General features: G+C 31.7%; 1 protein-coding gene across 1 annotated transcript in view; it reads left to right on the top strand.

Moving 5' to 3' along the window:
- Window positions 1-1,133: 1,133 nt before the first annotated feature.
- Window positions 1,134-22,567, top strand: part of LOC129232606 (terminal uridylyltransferase 4-like) — a 91,923-nt gene continuing 70,489 nt past the window's right edge. The window contains exons 1-3 of the mRNA XM_054866744.1: window positions 1,134-1,217; window positions 8,369-8,514; window positions 12,640-13,378. Coding sequence (XP_054722719.1) covers window positions 12,646-13,378 — 733 coding nt within the window. The 5' untranslated portion in view covers window positions 1,134-1,217; window positions 8,369-8,514; window positions 12,640-12,645. The remainder of the gene's footprint in view (window positions 1,218-8,368; window positions 8,515-12,639; window positions 13,379-22,567) is intronic.

The raw sequence follows: 22,567 nt of genomic DNA, 5'->3' as shown, positions 1-22,567 counted from the left end.
TGTGTGCGTGTGTGTTGGTGCGTGTATGTATGCGTGTGTGTGTAGGATATGGACGCAACCTGGAGACGGTTTTCGCTAGAGGAGCAGCATCGTGAGGCCGGCCGCCGCGACGGGTGGTGCTGGCAGAGGGTGGCGCCGCGCCGGTGGGAAAAATGATAGCACGCCAAAAACAGTCAAATGAAAGCAATAAGCAATCGTGATTGCTCAAAAAAAAAAAAAAAAAAAAAAAAAAAAAAAAAATGCATCCAACAGACTAGAATTTCATGCTAATGCGAAGTTTGTTAATCCAGATTTTTCTTGTGTTTACGCTTTCGCCATTTACGAAAATCATCTCACTTCTTAGAGAGAAATAATGAAAACTAACATTATTTTGAGAAACTCGAGAATACCAATAAGTGACGAAACAATTTCTGTTGCTGAAAGCAATATATGACACACCGAATGCGTTAATAAATATTCATAACAAACTGCCTAACTGCCTAGGTTGACCAGCAGACACACGTGGAACGCAATGTTTTACCTTTTTATTTAATTTTTATAAATCACCGCAAGGTAGCGTATTCTACCGCTGGAGTTGCGAATAGACTAACCATGCGGTGTAACCGGTGGATCATTTCCGAACGCAGCCTAAAAATTAAATACATAAAAAACAAAGACATCTGGTTCGAGAGTGCAAAAGTAACGTTAAAGAAATAATAAATAAACGGAACCGCACAAGTTCGAGGGCGCTAGGGAACTCAGGAGGGAAGGTGCACTTGCCCGCGGCCCGATGGTCCGTTTTATCTTTGCGTGAGTGTGTTTCTTTGGGGCGATGGCCGATGCGGGACTCTAGCCGATGCGTGTCATATAGAGGGGGCAAGGAGTCAAAAAAGATTTGAAACAGCTGGTTTGGCTGTAAAATAGCTGTAAAAGTTGTAAAAATGCAAGAATGGGCGCTACTTTATGCTATTAGGGCCCCTACGGGGCTCGATGTGCAGTAAGAATCTCAGTAATGTCATATACCATCAATGACGTCACGTAGAAAAAGGTCAATGGGAATTTATTCCCAGATTGAACAACCAATGAGATGTGTTCTTCACTTTGCTCCACCCACTTTATTTTGTGAATATTCGCAGGATATTACGGCATTCATGTTTATGTGTATGTATTTTGTTGGTTGATAAAGAGATGTAAAAAGACGAAAGATTTGAATATAAAGTAATGAATGGCCCATAAAAGTAAGTAATTATGCGAACGTTTTGTATTTCATCTCTTGTTATCAAACCTTACTTGATTAATTGATTGTAGAATTGATTAAAAAGGACATCTCCGTCGTATTCGCTGAGTGAGTAGTACGACTAGCCATTGAGTTTCTCGGTTCTCACTTTGCAACTTAAATTGTAATTTTAAACTTTATGAATTGCATTTTTAAATTATTGCAATGGTTTTTTTTTTGAACTCAGACTGTCTTGATTGAATTGTGATGCGACAACAATTTTAACTATTGCTGTTTGTATTGTATAGCTTCCTAACATTACGTGCTTGTCACCAATACTGAGTATTGTTGGGCGTTTTCAGTATATGAATTGTACTTTTTTTTGAAGGAGTCGAATTCGTTTCCAATGAACTCTTACTTGTTTAAGCGTGGTCTTTTCATTTGCAATTATTTTCACTTGTATGCGTTTCTAGAATATTATACAGTATGATTTCTATATTTTCTACTTTCTCAAATGCTTTTAATGTTAGTTGAAATTGGATATTATGAATGCTTTATTTGTATTTTTTAAATCTGCTTACAGTAAACATGTTTTTTAGTAGTATCATGCTGTTAAATTCGAGGTATGCAAAAAGCACAATTTTCTGGAGCAGAAACTAAAAGGTATTTTTGGGCAAAAAATGTCATATTTTTGAAAACACTTGAATTATAGATATTTTGCATGATCAGAGTTAAAGCGGAAGTCATCAAAATTTAGGTATAGGAGCTTAGAAAAGGTGCTAAGAGACGTGCACCATGTGTTAAAACTAAGCAGCTATTAAGCACATTTTGTAACCAAAAGATTGAATCTCTCCCAGACTTATAATCTAGTTGTTAAAACCCTTTAAATGCTAGATCAAACTCCAACTTGTATGTATTACAACTTGGGATTAATATTAAGGCCATAGCCAGAGGGGGGAGGGTCAGGGGGTCAGAACCCCCTTCCCCCCCCAAAATTTTCAGAGTTGCATGCTATAAAAAAGTTGTAAAAGCGTAAAAATTCGCCTTCAAACTCCTTCGTACTGCCTTATATCCTTTTTGGGTCATTCCATTTTAAATCAACAAATGGGGTGTCCATCACCATTTTTGATCTTGATGAAAATTTGTATGTGCATTCCTTTTATTTTCTAGACCTCAAAAAAAAAAAAAAAATAAATATTTTATTTTTAAAAAATTTACTTTGATATATCTAGGCCATTTTTGTTGTTGGCACCAGCAAAAATAAGGCATTTTGATGCTTTGTCTTATGGGCAACAACTTTTTTTCTATCAAAGCTTTTGAGCTCAAACATAGCTCATTGGAATGCTAAGAAAAAGATCTTTTCATATATCACATCAATAAATTTCTCAGATTTAACCCGGGAGAACTCGCGGTACCTTTTGTCGCACTAACGCTCGGGGGGGGGGGGGGCGCAATGGTTAGGCCCGGAATGGTTATTTCAGCAAATTAAGTTTGCAAAATAGAAAAAAAAATGTTTTTTCAACACTGAATTATAAATAGATAAACAGCCTCTAAAATATGTTTTAAAAAGTTAGGTTTAAGAAAGTTTTATGATACATGAATCTAAATCTTCTTCTAAGCATTACTAATGATTGCTTTACTGTTCTGTGTCAACTTCTTCTTCATCATCTTCATTAAGGGAGTTCTCTTCAGTTGAAACTTCAACCAACAAGGTCTGCAACCTCTTCATTTCTTCTTTGTAGCTTAAATAGCGATGCATTTCACAACCTCTTCCTTTACATTCTCTATCTGAAATGAAAAGCCTGAGCGCTCGCTCCGGGCCTCTGAGGCCCAAACCGAAATTTTCTGAGAAAAAGGGGTAATGTACATTCCAGAAAAGCATGTGGTCAGTATGTAGGTCACCTCGAACGCAGCTACTGTGGACCTCATTCATTTCTGTTGAAGGGGTGATTTTTGGCAGTGTAGTTTTGTAATGACCGGGCCTGAGAGGCCCGATGCGGGTTATCCCAGGTTTAAAAAAAAAAAAAAATTCAAGGTCAAAATTTGCAATGAAAAACTATTTTTTTACCACTTTTGAAAATTAAAAAACCCATGAAGGGTTTAGAATAACCAGCCCTATTTTTCATCATATATTTATATGTATGGCTACTTATTGTATAAAAAAAATGGCTTGTTACTCCGCCCGCTTTATGAAATATGCTCCCCCGAAGTTGCAAATTTTTAAGAAAATTCAGTTTTCAATGCTAAAAAAATTCATGTGGGGGGGGGGGCAGATAAAATTTCTTTTATTTCTGGTATTTCAAGTACTTTTTACCAGCTTTCTAACCAAATAAAAGTTGCTTTGTTATTGAAAGGTGTTTAGCAAATATAAGGGTCTGAATTTTCAAATAATTGCACTGAAACAACGATATTTTTTTTTCACTTTTTAATCTTAGTTTTTTTATTGAAATGTGTGCCCCCCTTGCAAGAATTTCTGGTTAAGTGTTGTGAAAAATTTGGAACCTGAAGAGCCACCATTTCATTGCCAGTAAGCATTCAGAGTTTCAAAAAAAAAAAAAAAAAGACGCTCTGGATAAGGGGGGCGCCCGTAGGCAAAATTTTAATGGGTGAGGGGAGCTCAATATTTTCCTCATGGTTTAGCAGGATATTTTCCCTGTAGAAACCAATTTCAGTACCGATTAGATTTAATAAAATTTAACATTTTTAAAAATAACTTCTTCGTTAATGGCAAAAGAAGAAATGTTTTAAAGTACTCTAATTTCTAGGGAAGGGGGTGAGCCCCTACTTTCCCCTCCCCCACCTACTATATGGGCACCCTTGGATAAGGTAGAAGTTTTAGTTCTGGAGACTTCTCATAAAAGTTTTCTTGTGTTGTCCAAGATGATGTCCAGACCTATCACTGGTCAGGTGTTCAATGCACACTTCATCCTTTTGTTGTATACTGGCAAAAAATGGAAATGTTCAAGCTGAATGTTTTTGCTTTGTAAGTGATTACCTGGATCACAACACTACCACAGACAAAGATCCTTGTTGAAAAAATTAAGGCAAACCACCCTTCAGTTTCAAAATTAACCTATTTTCAGATGGGTCTGCTGCACAGTATAAAACAGAAAGAACTTCATTAACCTCAGCCACCATGAAGAGGACTTAGGTATAAAAGCAGAGTGGCATTTTCTTGCTATGTCCCATGGGAAAGGCCCATGCGATGGGATTGGTGGAACAGTAAAGAAGCTAGTTTACAGCGCCCAATTAATAATCAAATCTTAAATCCATTAGATGTACATGATTATTGCACCAAGCATATTAATGGTTTAACATTTTTCTATGTTTCCTGTGATGATGTTAACATAGTAGCAACGGATCTTGAAAAAAGATATAAAGCAGCACTGCCACTGCTCCAAACTGTCTTTTCACTGCTACAACCCTATCAACAGACATATCATTCATGTCAGAGGCGCATCTGTTCCTTCAGATTTTACAATTTTTCAGGTCATGAAAGACGAACCTGCTGAACAAAAAGCAAGAATACGATCGAAATTATCAGATTTAGTTTGCTGTATGTATGATAGTGACTGGTGGCTAGGAGAAGTGTTGGAAGTAAAAGTATTCAATGTAGTAGAAGAATACAGGATTCAGTTTTTCATCTTAAAGGGCCTGAACATCATTTAAAAATCAAGTGATAATGACTAAACTTGGGCTCAGTTGAAAGACATTTTAAAAATGTTGATTGCATCAGAACTATGGTCTGTACAAGGAAGAGGTCACAATATCACACCTGTGATGTGAGTGAACATTTATCAATTCTTCTCCGTGAGACAAAATACTGAAGAAAATATCATTGAAGGACTTGTGTCTCTAACTTAAAAATGTTAAATTGTATTTTTAAAGTTCAAATACAATACATCATAACTCTTCAAGTCTTTTTTTTTTTAAACCATTTAAAGCAAAGAATGAAGTATGTAATTACATTTCAATAAAAAACTAAGATTACAAAGTGAAAAAATAAAGCTTTGTTTCAGCAAAATCATTTGAAAATTCAGACCCTTATATCTGCCAAACACCTTTGAATAACAAAGCAACTTTTATTTTGTTAGAAAGCTGGTAAAAAGTACTTAAAATACCATAAATAAAAGAAATTTTATCTGGCCCCCCACATGTATTTTTTTAGCGTTGAAAACTGTTTTTTTTAAAAAAATTTGCAACTTCGAGGGAGCATATCTCATAAAGGGGTCAAAAAAATAAGCCAATTTTTTTTATACAATAAGTAGCCATGCATATAAATATATGATTAAAAATAGGGCTGGTTATTCTAAACCCTTCATAGGTTTTTTAATTTTCAAAAGTGGTAAAAAAATTGTGTTTCATCGCAAACTTTGACCTTGAAAAAATTAGTATTTTTTTTTAAATCTGAAATTTATTAATATCATATATGAAGAGATCTTTTTCTTAGCTTTCCAATGAGCTATGTTTGAGCTCAAAAGCTTTGCAAGAAAAAAGTTATTGTCCATAAGACAAAGCATCAAAATGCCCTATTTTTGCTGTTGCCAACAACAAAAATGACCAATGTATCAAAGGGTAATTTTTTTTAAATTAAAAAATATATTTTTTGGGGGTTCTAGGAAATGAAAGGAATGCACACGTAAATCTTCATCAAAATCAAAAATGGTGATGCAACAACTTTTTGAAAATTTGTTGATTTAAAATGGAAGGACCCTTTTCTTCATTTCCAACTGTTGCCATTACCCTTTTGGGCAGTACATTAATGCAAATTAAATTTAACAAAAAGATGTGTTAAATGATATCTAGGAATATAAAAGTGCTACTTCCTGAGCAGACAGTGGGTTTTGGAAGTCATGTGTTATTTTTGTGCACAGTTAGGTCAATATATGCTAGGGGGAAAAAAGCTTTTTTTTTTCTTCATTGTATCACATGAAACAAATCCAAAAAGAAAAGAATCCTGTTATTCTAATACCATATACAGTCGAACCTGTGTATCTCGAACCTGCTTATCTCAAAAATCTGTCTATCTCGAAATTTTTTAATTTCCCTGCGTTTGCAGCCAAAATTCAATGTATTTTCCATGTTTATCTCGATCCGAAAACCTCTATATCTCGAATTTCAGCAGTGTGGTAATTTTCGGATTTGAAGCCCAGTCGTCTTCAAAACAACCAACACCTTTCCTTAAACGCAGAAACAGTAGTCTTGTCCTCAAAGGCAGAGAGGTCAGTGGATAAAAAGGAGAAATGCGTCCAGGAACAGGTTGGTTTTCTAGGAAGACCAACAAAAGGACAGTCGGTTTTGAGGGCTTTCTCAGAAGCAGAGCACAGGGCAGAGAATGGGACAAAGAGGTGAGGAGTGGGCTTGACAGATTTGACATGTGGATTGTGGGGTGAGTTTTTCAAGTTCAAGGTTAAAGGTCATTCAAATTAAAAGCCAATGATAGGTGTGAAAAGAAAGTTAAAAAGATTCTTTTAGAAGATGAAAAAAATAAAAATTCTAGAATTTTCGGACGGCAATCCATGAATGAAAAAAAATGAAACTGCTGCTAAGTTTAGTATTCTAGCTAGCACGCTTTCGACCATAATTAGAAACAGAATATCAGTAGAGCAAAAGTTTTAGTCAAATAAAACTGCGAAAAATATTTGAAAATGTGCTTTCCAGATGTGGACAAGTGCGTTTTAAAATGATTCCCCCAATGCAAGGACCAAAGTGTTCCAGTAAGTAGATTAATGCTACAACGAAAAACGGAAGATTTTTCCAATGATGGATTTTCAGCCATAGCCAACTTCAAGAGGATAGTTTAATCCAAAGAAATCAGGCACAAAAAACAATAAAAGACTATTTTGTTTGAAAAAGGTGTGCTTAAAATTTCATTACTGTCAAAATGATTCCTTAAACTTGCAATAATTAAAGTACTTGGAATAAAATAGTAAATACCTAAAAAAACTAATACGGAAGAATTTTAATCTTTGGCATGTATTGTCTTTAGTATAAAATACAAATTTTCATCATCAGATTTTCAAACTTCAATAAGTTTCTCAAAACCTCTTTATCTCGAATTTTTTTTAACTTTCTGTGAAATTCGAGATAGACAGGTTCGACTGTATTTCAAAGAAAAAGTAGTACAAGAACATTAACATCTTTAAGTAGTGTATCTTTTGTTTTAAATCAACTATAGAAATGAAATCATATAATTTTAAAAAAAAGTTTTTTTTTTTTTTTTCTGTTTGTTTTGTTTCTATGTAGAAAGCTTGTTTGGCAAAAAAAATTATGTTTAACACAGGAACTTCATTATAGCAAGTATAAAATATTTTACCCTTTGAAAACTATTTTCTGCAAAAGTGTAGAAAAATATTTGAAAATATAAAAGTAAAAAAATGCAGATATGAAATAAATCTTAAAAGTGGTAAAATTAATTTAGTATAATTTTTGTAAAAAATATTATAAAATTAGCCTTTCCTTTTTTTACCCTAAGTTATTATTTCCAAACATGTGTAACATGAAAATGAATGTATAATAAACAAACACTTAGAATAATGTTATAATCATTGAAATTTAAGAGAATTTTTTTTTTTTCAATCACTTGGGGTAGGTTAGGGTCCAGCAAACCCCACAATGAGGTGGATGGACATACCCCACTTTCTTGGCCCGAAAAAATGTCATAATATTTTTCTTTTGTGACGGATGAATTACAAAACTGCAAATAATTCTAACTATTCAAACTTGCTTTAAGAAAGAAGTTCATTTTTTCTATGAACTCACAATCGTCCCTGATCAAAAAAAAATCCTGCAGAATACAGTTGAACCTCAATAACTCGAATATTCCTTTATCTCAAAGTTTTCATCAGGTCCCAAAACTCTTGAGACTGTTTTGGAAACTTTCCATAACTCGAGCTACCAATAACTCGAACGTTTTAGCCCGTCCCTTGGGACTTTGAATTATTGAGAGTTGACTGTATTTAATTTTGTTCTTAGTTATGGATATTTAAATGTTTAGAAGATGTTAGAGCTAGAAAAAGTAGTTTTGTATTTAAACTGCTAAAAAGTTAAGAAGAAAATTTTAAAAATGCTCTTTTATTTAAAAAGGTCTTTGCTATATTCATTTTAATGAAACAATGACATAACTTTCATTTTTATTTTCAAACTCCTAACTGCACTGCTATTTTTGACTAGGCAAAATATGAATGAAAAATGGAAGTCACTAAAGAAGAAAGCTGCAGTTGATTCTGATTGGCTCACTCATGCACAAGTAGAGCATAATAATACTTGAATCATAAGATGTCCTAAGTACCACTTTTAAAAAAATTACAATCTATGTGGTAAGTTTTTTTAAAAATTTAAGTACTCAAGTTTTCACATTTTCATACAAATGCTTCGTTTCATACTTTTGGGTAATTCCATATCAAATCAACCAATGGTCAAAACGTCATGTCTTTAGATTTTGCTCATTTTTTGTTCCAATGGAGTATTACCACAACAGAGAAAATATACAAAGTTTTGGATTTTTTCACTCATTTGTTTTTGAGTTATAATATATTAAAGTTTTGACGAAGTTGAAAATTTTTCCTGACACATTTTCTTTAAACGGCCGTAATTAAAAAACTATTTGACTCAAAGAGTTAAAACTGGTAGTGTTTTGTTCTGTATATAATAATGTTTTATAAAATATATGATATGACCTAGTTCTACCTTTTTCTTTTTTTTTGACATTTTTTTGAAATTTTTTTTTTAATTTAAAAAAACTCGAAATCAAAATTTTTAATTTTTTTTTGAAAAAAATTTATGTTATTAAGTCTTACTTTAGCAACATTTATGCAAAATTTCATGATGGCATTATTGTGGTATCATGAGAAAAAAAAAATGTTTCCTCTTTCAACATCTTTATTCATGTAACAATTCATACTGCTTGATCAGCTGGTTCATCCAAAGGGGGTGGAGGATGGAGGGATGGCAAAGACTGTGCCATTAAGATTTTTAAGGGGATGTTTAAGGGGCATTTTTTCTGTAAAGAGGTTTCATCCCTGTAGGGGGGGGGGGCTGTACAGTATTTGAGGAGGTGTTATTGGCACCCTTGACTTGATTCCTTTATATATATATATATATATATATATATATATATATATATATATATATATATATAGATGTTTATTTATACAGAAATATGTATGTATATATATATATATATATATATATATATATATATATATATATATATATATATATATATATATATATGCAGGTTTTTTTGAATAGTCAAGAATTAAAATTTATTAACTGAAAATATATTAGTCTACTTATCGATGGCAAATGGTCCGGAATCGAAAGTGTTGAAATAATTCAGTAAAGCAAAGGTCTCCAATCAACATTTTTTTCAATCCTATGTTCATGGGTTGATACAGTAGAAGGGCTTGACCACCATGAGTCATGCTTCAGCACCTACATCCCTGATACCCATCCCCTAAGTAGCCACTCCCACTCATCAGCTGCCTGCTGTAACGAACCCTTAGGCTTTCTCCTGGTGTAATATGAAACACGTCTGCTTTCTCCCACTACAGAGGCATTGAAATCTTCTGTACTTTGTATGTTCTTGGATAGTGCACATTCTAAATTTTACTGCTTGCTTTCTTTGAGAAATTCCCCCCCCCCCCCCAAGTTTTATTGTTATTTTGATGTTAAATTTATGCATATTTTTGTTGTTAAGAGCCAACTTTCAGTTGAAAATGGATAAACAATGGAGCATATTTTGCTGCAATTCATTTAAAAAGGAAGGACATTGGGTGAAAAAAGATCTAAGAACTATACTGAAATCTTACATAAGAAGAAAGTATATCTATACTATATAGGACTTACAAATTGAGTTCTATAGTAGCAAAGTGAGTTACACACATCTCAAACTGCTTCTTAATGGGCTTAAAAAAATATTAAATTTTATATTGTAGCAATTAAATTATACATAAATAAAACTTAAATTTGCTTTTAAAATATGGCTAAAAAAGCTTCAGTAACTTTTAAATTGAAGTTTTCAAATTTAAATAAAATTTAGATTTTTGATTCAATAATAAATATTTTTTCACCGAAAAAATTGTTTGAACTTGTTAATATGCTTGCAATACTGCCAAGTACTTGTTTCTCTACGCAATAGTCCCGGTTTAAACTTTTAACTACTTTTCATTAGAACAAATGTTTTTTACAAATAAAATTAAAGCAACTGTTTCAAAGAGAATTTTTTTTTCTCCATGATACCACAAAAATGCCATCATGAAATTTTGAATTTATGTTGCTTAAAAAAGTCTAAGTACCCTGTTTTTTTTTCCCCCAAGAAAATTAAAAATTTTAATTTTTACAAAAAAATTTTTTTAAATGATTTTTTTTGTAGCTAGGTTTTGTTATATATTTTTTAAAGCCTCCTAAAATACTAAACAAAACAGCACAAGTTTTAACCTTTTAAGTCAATTAGTTCTTTGATAATAGCCTTTTAAAGATTACTAAACGATGTAAAATTTATGATGCTTCCAGAGTTAAAAAAATTTATAACTTTGGAAAGAATTGTTGAAAAAATTTTGAACTTCAGATTTGTCATCATGGAGGTGTGTATCATAGACAGATAAAAAATCATTACATTCCAAAACATTGACGTTAAAAATTTATTTTTTATTGGTTGATTTGACATGGAATGACCCATTAAAGCACTGTTAAAAGAGGAAAAAAAAATTTCTGCATGATACCAAAAGAATGCCATTTTAAAATTTTGAATAAATGTTGCTAACAAAAGGCTAAGTAACATATATTTTTTTCAAGAAAATTAAAAATTTCAATTGTGAATTTTTACAAATTAAAAAAAACTTTTTTATTAAAAAAATTATAATTTTTTTTTTAGCTACTGGGCTTTGTTATATATTTTTGAAAACCTTATAAAAGACTGAACAAAACAGCACCAATTGTAGACTCCTAAGTCAAATAGTACTCTAATAATAGCACTCTTAAGATTTTAATCAATGCAAAATTTCGGATTCCTACAAAATTTAAAAAATACATAACTTTGCTAAGAATTGTTGAAAAAATTTGAAACTTCAGTTTTTTCATCCTGGAGGTAAGTATAATAAACAGACAAAAAATCATAACAATCCAAAACATTGACCTTCAAAATTTATTTTTTTTGGTTGATTTGATATGGAATGACCCTTTTATGACCTTGTGACAACCCTGCAATGCGTCTAGGGCAAGATATAGAAAAAGGGTTCATCATTTTCATTTGTCTGTTGTACATTGTCTCACTTAAAATTTCGTTATAACCAGAGATATAAAGTTTCTGGAAATTTTGAAGTATGGACCAAATTTTCTGTTTTTTTTTTTTTTTGGACTGTTTTCATCTCTAATTATAACACAAACGTAGTTTTTTCTGAAATTTGTATGAATTTCTTGTTTACATAAAATATTATAACCTTTTGTGTGTGTTTCTGGGGGAAGGGGGGCGGGAAGGAGCGACATCACAAATTGCCACCCTGGGTGTTACTCATGCTAGATATACCGTTGCGTATTCTAAACATTTACAGTGGACCAAGATAATATAGACAAACACGGCGAACGCCGTTTCCAAAAAATTTCCAAAGTTTGCAGAAATTTTTTATGTTTTTAAACAAATTTCTGTAATACTACTTTTTTTTTAATTTTGATGAGCAACAAATGTTAATCTCCAATTTTGAGGTACCCCAATTGATAATACAGTAAAACCCCTCCGAACGGACATCCCTCAAAGGCAGACAATTTTTAATTCTCAGATTCTAAGGCAAAGAACATTATTAAACCCTTCTCCTGTGAACACCCCTCTATTGAGGGTGAAAAAATTTGTCCCATTAGTGTGCTTATTAGAGAGATTTCACTGTATCATAAAAGGAGTAAATACAGTTGAAAAAACATTCTGCTTGCATAGTTGTTCAGTTCATCAACAAAATAGCTTGATTATTTGGGAGAGCAAATTTTCCATTCAATTCGAATAAATGACTGTTCAACATTTTAAACTTGCTAGAACTTTAATCAGTAACTGGGACATATGTACATTGAAAATTGTGTAAAAAAGATGGCACATTTCAAAAGGTTGTGCAAAAAAGGCTCATTTTGACATTCAACAGCATATTTCAAACTCAACATCGACAGCAGACGAACATTCGAAAAGCCACGAGCCAATACAGAGACGCCCTTTTTGTAGGCATCTCAGTGTATTGCCAACAATCAATGCAGAAACTATCGAGTGCTCGTAACAATAGTAGTAGTACTCTACTCACTTTCAACATTAAATTTTTTCTGTTGGCCGCGATGTAAAAGGAGTATCGCATTTTTCGGCAGAAAATTTTTAAGCACTCATTTGAGTTCACTGACAGTTTTAAATTTTATCTAAATCTGATTTACAGTTTAATAAGATGCTAATTTTATGCATTTTGTTTTAGATAAATATGGCGACTCCAGATTGCAAAGAAATTGAAAAACGCATAAAAGATATGTTGTTCAGCAAAACTCCAGGCAGCAGTTCTGTTTTACCTAAACCTAAGATAGAACCTTGTTCTAATCCATTTTTATTCAATGATCCTTGCCTTGTGTCAAATATCGAAGAAAACACATTACTAGACAAGTCTCTTGGTGTTTCAGCATTAAACGATAGTTTGATTGCTGAATCTAGTAGCAAGTTGATAGATGTGGATGTTTTAACTGGTTTTGCTGCAAAACATATAAATGATTCAGATCTTATTTTAAACTGTAAGGATAGAATTTTACCTCATCCAGAACTTGAAGATCATAATCTTGTACCCAAAAGTACAGACTGCAAGCAAAGTGTTTCAGAAATTCTCAATAATATGTCAAAAGAAATTCAGAAATCCCCAAATTTTTTGAACATGCCGGGGAATCCCTTATTTGAAGCTCCATTTGGCTCCGAAAGAAGTGAAAATAGCAGTAGAGCTTCTGAAGCTGTTAAGAATTATGCTAAAGAGCAACTAGGTAAAGGTAAGATTAAACAAAAGAACAAAAAAATGCATAAAAAAATTGTGAAGGAAAAGAGAGTAAAAGAGAAAATGGCTGGCTTGTATGCGAAAGAAAACTTGTCCAATTTACCTTCAACTTCTATTAATAACCAGCATATCAAGGAAAGTGATGAGAAATCCCAAGAAAAGTCAAGCCCTGCAAAAAGAAGTATGTAGTTTTATACTCTTAAATCGTGAATTTTAAATCCAAATGCAAAATTTATGAAGACCAATATATTAAATAATAAATTTGTAAGTGAAAATGGCAGACTGTCTGACTGCTTGAAATTTGAACCTCTTTGTGTAAATGAGTTGAGTAAAAATATCTAAATTCAATTCTGTTAGTGTATTATATCGGCTGTATTTCTTGATTTGAGACAAGAAATAGACTAATTAAAGCTTAGCTATTAACTAAATATGGCTAATTAACTAAATTAGCCATTAACTTAACATAGCAGATTTTTCTACTATATTATTATTCAGATGCAGTTATGTCTATAATTTTATTTTTAAATTTTGTTATTTGCCAAGTTTCTGTGATAATTCTGTGGAAATATTTTGGCTGCAACAGCCCACGCTCATTATAACGACCCCCATCTTACAATCGGTCGCTATAACAAGTGGTTGTTGTAACATATTGCATGTTATTTAATCATTTTTTTAAAAAAAATGCAGTAATAATTTCTCATAGTTTTGCTTTGTTTTAAAAGAGAAGCAAAAAACTAACAAAATAAGTAAAAACATTTTTGTTAGTTTCTTTTCTTTAAAAAAAAAAAGCTGCAATCATAGATACTTTCTGCTTTTTTGACTTAAAAAAAATGTATGTAATTTGTAATGTCTACCATTTGTGTACCCTATTCACACTTTTTTGACCCAAAACCAACAAATAATTCTTTTCAATGGTAATATTTTATCTTTAAAAACACAAAATGTTTAAATGTCAGTTTTCAAATAATTGGTCCTGAGGATAATAACAAAAATTGAAACTTAGTTTTGGGCGTTGTTGTGGAATGAAAGGTTGAGTTCGAACACTTTAATGGACATTAAAATAGCATTGCATCTATGGAATAGGAAATGGGACTTCATACATTGGTCACTATAACAGAAGGGTTGCAGTAATATGAGGTCGTTCTATCGAGTGTTGACTGTATACACTAACTTGTGGATACTTTGAAATAAAGCTTGATATTCAGCTCATGTTTTGGCCTAAACTGAATAGTTTAAGCTGAATTCTTTAGCAAAAAAGCACGAATTGGGAAACCAGCTTAGCAAAGTGCTTAAATGTTGAAGGTTAATCCTCCACTGTGAGCAAAATACTGGAACCAAGCCGAATATACATTTTGTTTCATCAAATATTTCATCCAATACAGTCGAACCTTGTTATCATGACACCTCTGGTACTGTCAACAAAGTGTTGTCGTAGCCGGAGCGACGTCATAACCGGAATAGTTTAAAAATTCATTATTAAACATTAATTCACAATAAAATTAGATTTAATAAAGAAATTAGTAGTGTTTCTGCTTTTAAATAGATTCAACTAATGCAAATTTGAGTTATTGGTGAATATAATAAAAATTCTTTTTTAAAAAACTTCACTATTATTATTATTTTTTAAATTCTACAATACTTTCTAATAAGTGTTTGCTAAACTTTAGAATAACATTTTTAACACTCCTCCTTTCTACAAAATTATCAGCAAGAAAGAAACCAGTTCGAGACGCTTCATTTTTGTCTGCAATTTGATTAGATTTTGACAGCTGAGCCCCATTTTTCGAAGGTTAAAAAACCCTTTCTAATTCCTTTATCCATTTTAGTGATGTGTGCCCCTTTTCTATATAATGAGAAGCTCTTATCTCTTTTTCTCTCTTGAGAGAAGCTTGTAGTGACCACCTACAGCTTGAGGTAGCTATGGTCTTTCTCTTCTCCTGCTGTCTCCCTCGTCCAGTATTACAATCCACCCTCTTTTAATTCCTTTCTATTGTCCCTCTTGTCAAAGTCTGAAATCTGTACCTTTCAGAACTTATCTTCTCGTCCCCCACCATTTTTGAGGTGTCATGCCTCTTGTCCGAGTCCAAAGCTCCTACGACAAGCATTTCCAGATGTTTTCATTATTCTATGGAAAATTTTTCAATTACAAAGAAATATTTGATCCAATCCACCCAGCTCGAACTGTCCTCGTAACCGGAGTTGCCCCCCTCCCTCCCAAAAAAAATCTCGTAAAACGCGGAGTCACTTAACATTAAAACTGTATCGCATAAGTTCGGGACTTTGAAAAAGGGACGTGACATCCGGAGTGTCGTGAAATCTGAATGTGGCGATAACGAGGTTCGACTGTACTAATACTTTGTCTTATACTTAGTGTTTGAAATAAGTAGTAAATGAAATATTTTCAGCTGAAAAAACATTTTTTGTGGTCATTAGATAAAATGAGCAAAATGCTCATGTGTAAGTTCATAGATCACTCATTTTGAGGCTCATTTTGGTGGTTTAATGAATACATTTACATATCTATCAATACATACATACATGTATGTATATGTATCAATACATCTATTTTCATATGATTTTATCATTATGTTTCTTCTCTAGTTGAAAGTTAGTACAAAATTTAGCCTTAACCCGGGAGGACCCGTGGGGGTCATTTTATGACCTCAGGCCTTTTACAAATTACAATGCCCAAAAAACTAGCTACCAGTTCATTCTTTCCTCATTAGTAGCTGAGTTTGGTCCCTTCATCTACCTTTTGTTAATAGTTTGAAGGTATTTCAGGCATTTGTGCTCTACTAATACACGTTTAGTCAGTTATTGGGGTCATAGAATGACCCTGCGCGTCCTTCGTTTGTTCCACAGACAAAATACATTTGCGTGACCAGTGCGATTAGTTTGTTTCAATAAGTTCTACATTGATTTTTTTTCCTTGTATGTAGCAATGCCAAATCCATAAGAAAAAGAAATAGGTCCTTTACATAAATTTTTTGCTAAAATTGACTCTCATAATTTTTTTTATTAATGACGAAAATGAATGATGATTAAGATTTTTCAAAAGATAATTTCTTAAATCTAGATAGCTTCAGCAGATATGATCCAGAAATAAAAGCGGGTGGAAATTCTTTAAATAAATTGATTTTTTTTCCTTGTGGAAAAGTTGGTATAAAAGATTGAATGTAACAATTTTTTTTTCATAATTTTTAATAAAAAATGAAAAATTTTCCGCATTAATTCTACAGGTTTCTACATCAAAAGTACCAGTAACAGCATTATATTTATTTTAAAGCTTGTAAAGCGTTATTATCCGCACTGTATCTATGGAGGTGTTTAGAGAACAAGTGTAGAAATGCTTTCATTGTAAGAGCAATATAAAGCCAATTTATCAATTGCACATACATTTAAAAGTAAATTTTTCTATCTAAAATAATAAAACGTTATGGTTTTAACAGTAAATGAGTAAATAAATAATGTTTTTACCAGAGTAGGACTAGATTTTGATCTGGGGTCAGTCAATGACCCCCGGGTGTCTTAACGTTTGCCCAATAACCACTCGTTCTCCAGGGTTAATGTTAACATCTTTTAAAAAATAAACACTAGCTAATATTTTTTTTTTCAATTTGAAACAAAAAAATTTATTATTATACTTGTATATGATGACAATTAAGACAGAGTGCTATTGAACTTAATAGTAAGTACCTGGACGACCGAGCCTCGCTCGGCTTTAAAAGAATTATTTTTTGTCAAAGCGTGTTTTTTTTAAGGTTCAATACCTTTCCAAATATAATTGAAAAGCTTCACATTAACGAAATATTAGGCATTCGACCTTCTTATAACACTAAAGTACCAAACAAAGAAGATTCTGAATGTAATTAAATCAATATTTTGCTTTAAACTATCTGTTACATTTGTTTCCAGTATACAATTTTGTTGTCAGTAATTAAGATATTTTGACCTTAGTTTTGCTATGGTGAAATCGATTTTGAACTGAATACTTCCTTTCATACTATGATGTGTTTCACGATTTTATCCCAATCGAGATTTTCTTTTTGAATAAGTACTTTTAGTTTTTACGCCAGAAAATGCTACATACAGCATGATATCCATCAAAATTGATGATCCACAAACCATTCCAACAAATGATAACAATTGACTTAACAAAACATAAACAATCTCAAGACATAACGCTTCTTCGAAATAAAATTTAGATGCGTGATTTAAAAAACATGTTAAACTATTCTAAGTGTAAAAAGAAAATAAATAAAATAAAATAGGATGGTCAAGCAATAGTTTCACTTAAAAAAGAAAAAAGCCTTATATCGACTTACATAATGCTTTTGAATTTGTTTTCAGCCAAGTGTATTTGAAATTAGCCAAAGTGGCCAATATCAGCCAAACCTGGCAACCCTAAGCAAGTATAAAATTTTAAAGCGAGAAGAGACAAATTTTCATTGTTATGGTTGCAAATCGTCTGCCTGATGCGTCAATTCACAGTTTACTTCAAGGCTTAACTTAATTCGACTTTATATTAAAAAACTTTTTTGTAAAAAATCGCATTTTTACAGAAAAAACACTGATGTAGATGAACTTAGAATGCAAAACTATAATTAAATCCAAAATTTCATCTAAATCGTTAGAGCCGTTTTCGAGATACAAAATATATACATACCCACAAGAATTGCTCGTTTAAAGATATAAGATTTATGCATATTAGTTAAGATTTATAATATGATTAAGTTGAATATCTTCATGTTTCTTCCTCTCTCCAACTCTGCAGCTTTTGTTTTCTTCGTATTTGAGCAAAAATTCGAAAATACCTTTCGTCTTTTTAACCCCCGACATACAAAGGAATTGGGTTATAAATTTGACCTGTCTGTGTATCTGTGTGTCTGTCTGTGGCACTCTAGCGGCAAACAGGGTTTACCGATTTTGAGAAAAAAAAATTTTTTTTGTTCAAAAGTAGAGTTGATCCAGAGTGTTCTTAGCTAGGTTGCGTCTTCGGATGACATTAACTAATGAAGATGTTAATTGAAAACCCCTAAAAGTTTTTCATAATTTTTGCAGTGAAAATAAGATTAAGTTTTAAAAATTCAACCCAAAATAAAGAGTTTTTTTTTTTTTTTTTTTGCGTCTAATAGAATGTGCTTGGAACTTCCATGTTGTACAGAATTCAAATTATAACCCTTTTTTAAAGCAGATTTTAAATACGGCTAAGCCTTTATTCAAGCGTTTTGTAACCAAATTCATTGTTGGCCGACAAGAAAATTAAAAGCAATGATTTAAAATTTTTATCTATTGCCAGTTTCTATTTGTTAACAAATAAAATACTTGTAATTGATTTTTAATAGTACAAGGCTTTTAAAAGGATTTTCAATTTTCCCTCTTAATTCTACATTTGTGACTCAGTCGGGTTTTTTTTAATTTTAGTTACTTGTTAGTAATTTAGAGTGCAACTGTAGCAGAAACTTTGCTTTCTTGGTAGCATTAATATAAAATTGCAGTAGCTGCATTGAATGTGAAAATGAACAAAGGTTCAATAGAATGGCCTTAGAGTGTGGAGTTGATCATTTTTAATATAAACACCCAGTATATATTAAAATATACTGCAGGGTGGCGACAGATCAGGGAGATCAGGGAAAAGTCAGGGAACTTTATTAATCAGGGAAAAGTCAGGGAAATATCAGGGAATTTTGAAAAAATAGCAAAAAATCAGGGAAAGTTGATTTTTATGAAGAAAAAAATATTTTTTTTTTTTTGCTTTACAAAATTAAATACTCTAATTCCCTACACATGTTCCGCCAATTATCTGTTAAAAAAAAAGTAAAATTAATGAGGTGCGATTAAACACTGCCGAACATTTGTGCATCTTTCTTCCTCAATGTCAAAGTATTGAATCTTACTTATTAACCACAGAATGAACTTCCTAAGATTGCTTCTGTGTCTGTTAAGTTATTTATTTTACCTCGCTTGAAATTTCCTTTTACGCTTTCAATGCTACGTAAAATAAACAACCATACAGGCAAAGAGGAAGCCTTCATTAATGCCTTAGCTCCTTTGCCTTTATTCCATTGTCTCGAAGTAATTAGCGTACTGTAATCCGCCCAATCCAAAAAAAAGTGGACATGAGGATGAAAATTCAAATTTCATTTGATATGGTTGAAATTTTGCATACACACTGTTAAAAGTATACTATTTCATATTTTATTGAAAAAAAATTTCATTTATGTCATTAACATTCTTATTTTAATTACTAAAGTGGAACTATATCAGTGCGAACTAGACTGCACCAAAACTGCTTATGTTGCATGGTCTATTACAGCTGAACAAATAATTCTAGAAATCCATAAAGTTTCACACACAATCTGACATTCATTAGCAACAGTTTTTTCCTGAAGAGAAATGTCTACTAATCTTCACTACAAAAGGTAAGCATATTTAATTATTCTTAATTATTGTGTCACACCCGCAACAAAAAAATGCATTTATATTTCCACATAAAAATTTATTTGCCTAAAAGTTTTGAAACTTTGTATTCTAAAATAGTTTACTAAAGTACTTTGAATAACAAACAGAAAAAAAATTAATTAATGTTCTAATTGGAGTTATTAAGCGTTGCGGGTGTGACGTGTTCCTGTTGCGGGTGTGACATTTAGTTAAAGTCACACCCGCAACATCTTTTTAAATTAAACACAAATGTAATTCTGGAATGCATGTAGATGACAGCACTAATGCTTTAACCTTTGACCTAACCTTTGACCTTTGACTTATTTGTCTAGACCCCAGTTAATTCAAAATTAGTATCTTTAGAGCATGTGCAGTTGATTTATTCAGTTTGGTATTCTATATTATTGGTTCTCCTAAGAAACATTCTTGTATTTCTTGGTTTATAATTAAGGCAACTATTCAATAAGGTAAGATTTTTTTTTTAATAAAACTTTAAAAAACCAAAACAATATTTTATCTTTTTTAATATGTATAAAAATGTATAATTTTGCTTTCAGCATTTGACTTTTTCCCCCTTTACTTTTTAAAACAAATAATGTAATATTAGGGACAGATTATTTTTTACTTCAAATTCAAAATAAATATAAAGAAATAATAAAAATAGTAATGAAACTTTTATTAAAATATTTGTTAAAAAAAACTTTGTATAAAATTCTGTTAGTTAAAGTTTTAAATGAATCAAAACTTAATGTTTTTAATTTCATTTGGGGTTAAAAAATTCAAAGAACTTCAAAAAAAAAAAAAAAAAAAAAACATGTTCAACAATATGTTTTGGGACTTGTAGTGCTATATTTATTCACTTTACACATTTTTATTTATTTATTTTTTTTTTTTTTTTTGCAGAAGAATGAACAGCACTGAAAGATTCCGAAATCATCGTAAAAAGATGAAAGAAAACTCGGCTAAATACTCGGAATATTCTCTAAAAGAAAGGGAAAGAAACAAAGCAAGAATAGAAATTACGAAGAAACTACTTTAAAAAATTACATCTGTGGCCATGAAAAAAAAGAAAATGTAGAGGCAAAACCAGAATGAAAGGCAGAGAAAATGTAGAGAGAGAAAGAAATCTTCGACAAAAGGGGCCACACCATCTCCAACTGTAGAAGCAGAGTCGATGGCAATTTTTTGATGAGCTCAAACCTTTGGTAATGCAATCCATAGACAGGTACAATCTTCTGTTAATGTCATACAACCATAAAGACTACAACATTAAAATTGCATGGTCATACTTTGCAAGGACTCATAGATAAGGAGCTGTGGATGGTGTTGGTGCGGTAACAAAAAAAAATAGTGTCACTTGCCGTTCTACAGCGTAGAGCAACAGTCAATTCTGCATCGGATTTTGCCATTTGAGCAGAAAAGGCTCTTAAAAAAATCAGAGTACTTTATTCTGCAAAGAGCGACATCACAAAAGATGTTGCAAAAATGCTTCACGCACGCTGCTGCCTTGTACAAAGCTATACCAAACTTACAATCGGTACACCATGCTGTACCGATCAATATGGGTACAATTCAAGTGGCAGGCACTAACTGCAGAAAGTGCACTGAAGAAGTTTCATTGCTGCCTCAGTCGGAAACGATCTCCCTTGGTAATATAAATGCTATTGGAGATTTTGTAGAATTAGTTTTGTTTTCTACCTCAAAAAAAAAAAAAAAAAAAAATGGTCAAATCAAGCAAATAGATGGAGAAGACATACAAGTAGAATACTTGGAAAAAAAACCTTCAGAACATGTATACATCTGGCCCAATCAGTCAGACATATCATGGGAGAAACAGAACATTGTAATAAGAAAACTAACACCCCCTGAAATCATCAATTCTAGATTGGAAATGAGATTTATGTAACAAAAATTTCCTTAGTTATTTGCAATTTCTCTTATTTATTACTGTGCTAATCATAAAATGTCTGATTGATAACTATTTGTGTATGTTGTTATTTTATTGGCCACACAAGTCACACCCGCAACGGGGTGTCACACCCGCAACGGCAACTTTGAATATTTTTTACAGTGAAACTAATTTAGTGAGTATCTAAATTTTTGTATAGAATAATTAGTTAAGTATTACTGTCTAACATAAAAAAAAACCAGTTCGATCAGTTGATATAATTCACAGAGTTTTGAATGTTTTGATCGCAAGGTGAAAATGCATGTCCTTTTTATGTCACACCCGCAACGGGTAGAAATTAATTTTTTAAAAAATAAATAAAATATCAATCAACTTGCAAATTGGCATCAATGTACCTGCAAGTGATCTTTATTGAAAAATATAAAAATTGAAACCTATACTCTAAAATATTTTTGCTGATGACTAATTTAGTTAGTGTAAATGTCACACCCGCAACTTTGGATTGGGCGAATCACGATTTCAGGAAGAAATCGTTTGTTTCTGAATTAATACTATAAAAGCTTAAAAGTTATTACTTCTTTGCGTTTTTAATTTGATTGCTAAAATTGAACTTTCAATTAAAAAAACTTCGTTTTTTGCCGTTATACTATTTGTTGTCACCGCAGATTAGAAAGGTTTTCTTTTCTTCAGACTTAAGTGATCCTTTAATTTTATAACCAAGTCGTATTCTTCTTTTATATATTTTAAAATTAACTAATTGCTTTTTTTTTCTTTTTTCCCGCCTTGCATCTCAAAGTTGTTTGTTACAAAAGCAATCTAAGATTTTTTTTTCGTTACATACTGAAATCATTTGAAATAGATTTAACTTGTGTATAAGTAAATATCTTTTTTTTTTAATTGTTAAAATGCTATATTCATTCATTAAAACCTATCTTCTTGATTAGAGAAAAGCAGCTCCCTATGAATGGATGTCAAATGGTTTAATCTGTTTTGCATAAATATGTCAATTAGTTATGTAAG

Source organism: Uloborus diversus, chromosome 1 (genome assembly GCF_026930045.1).
Source record: "Uloborus diversus isolate 005 chromosome 1, Udiv.v.3.1, whole genome shotgun sequence".
Classification (NCBI taxonomy): Eukaryota; Metazoa; Arthropoda; class Arachnida; order Araneae; family Uloboridae; genus Uloborus; species Uloborus diversus.
Note: the sequence above shows the minus strand (reverse complement) of the source record. Positions and strands in the feature narration are given on the sequence as shown.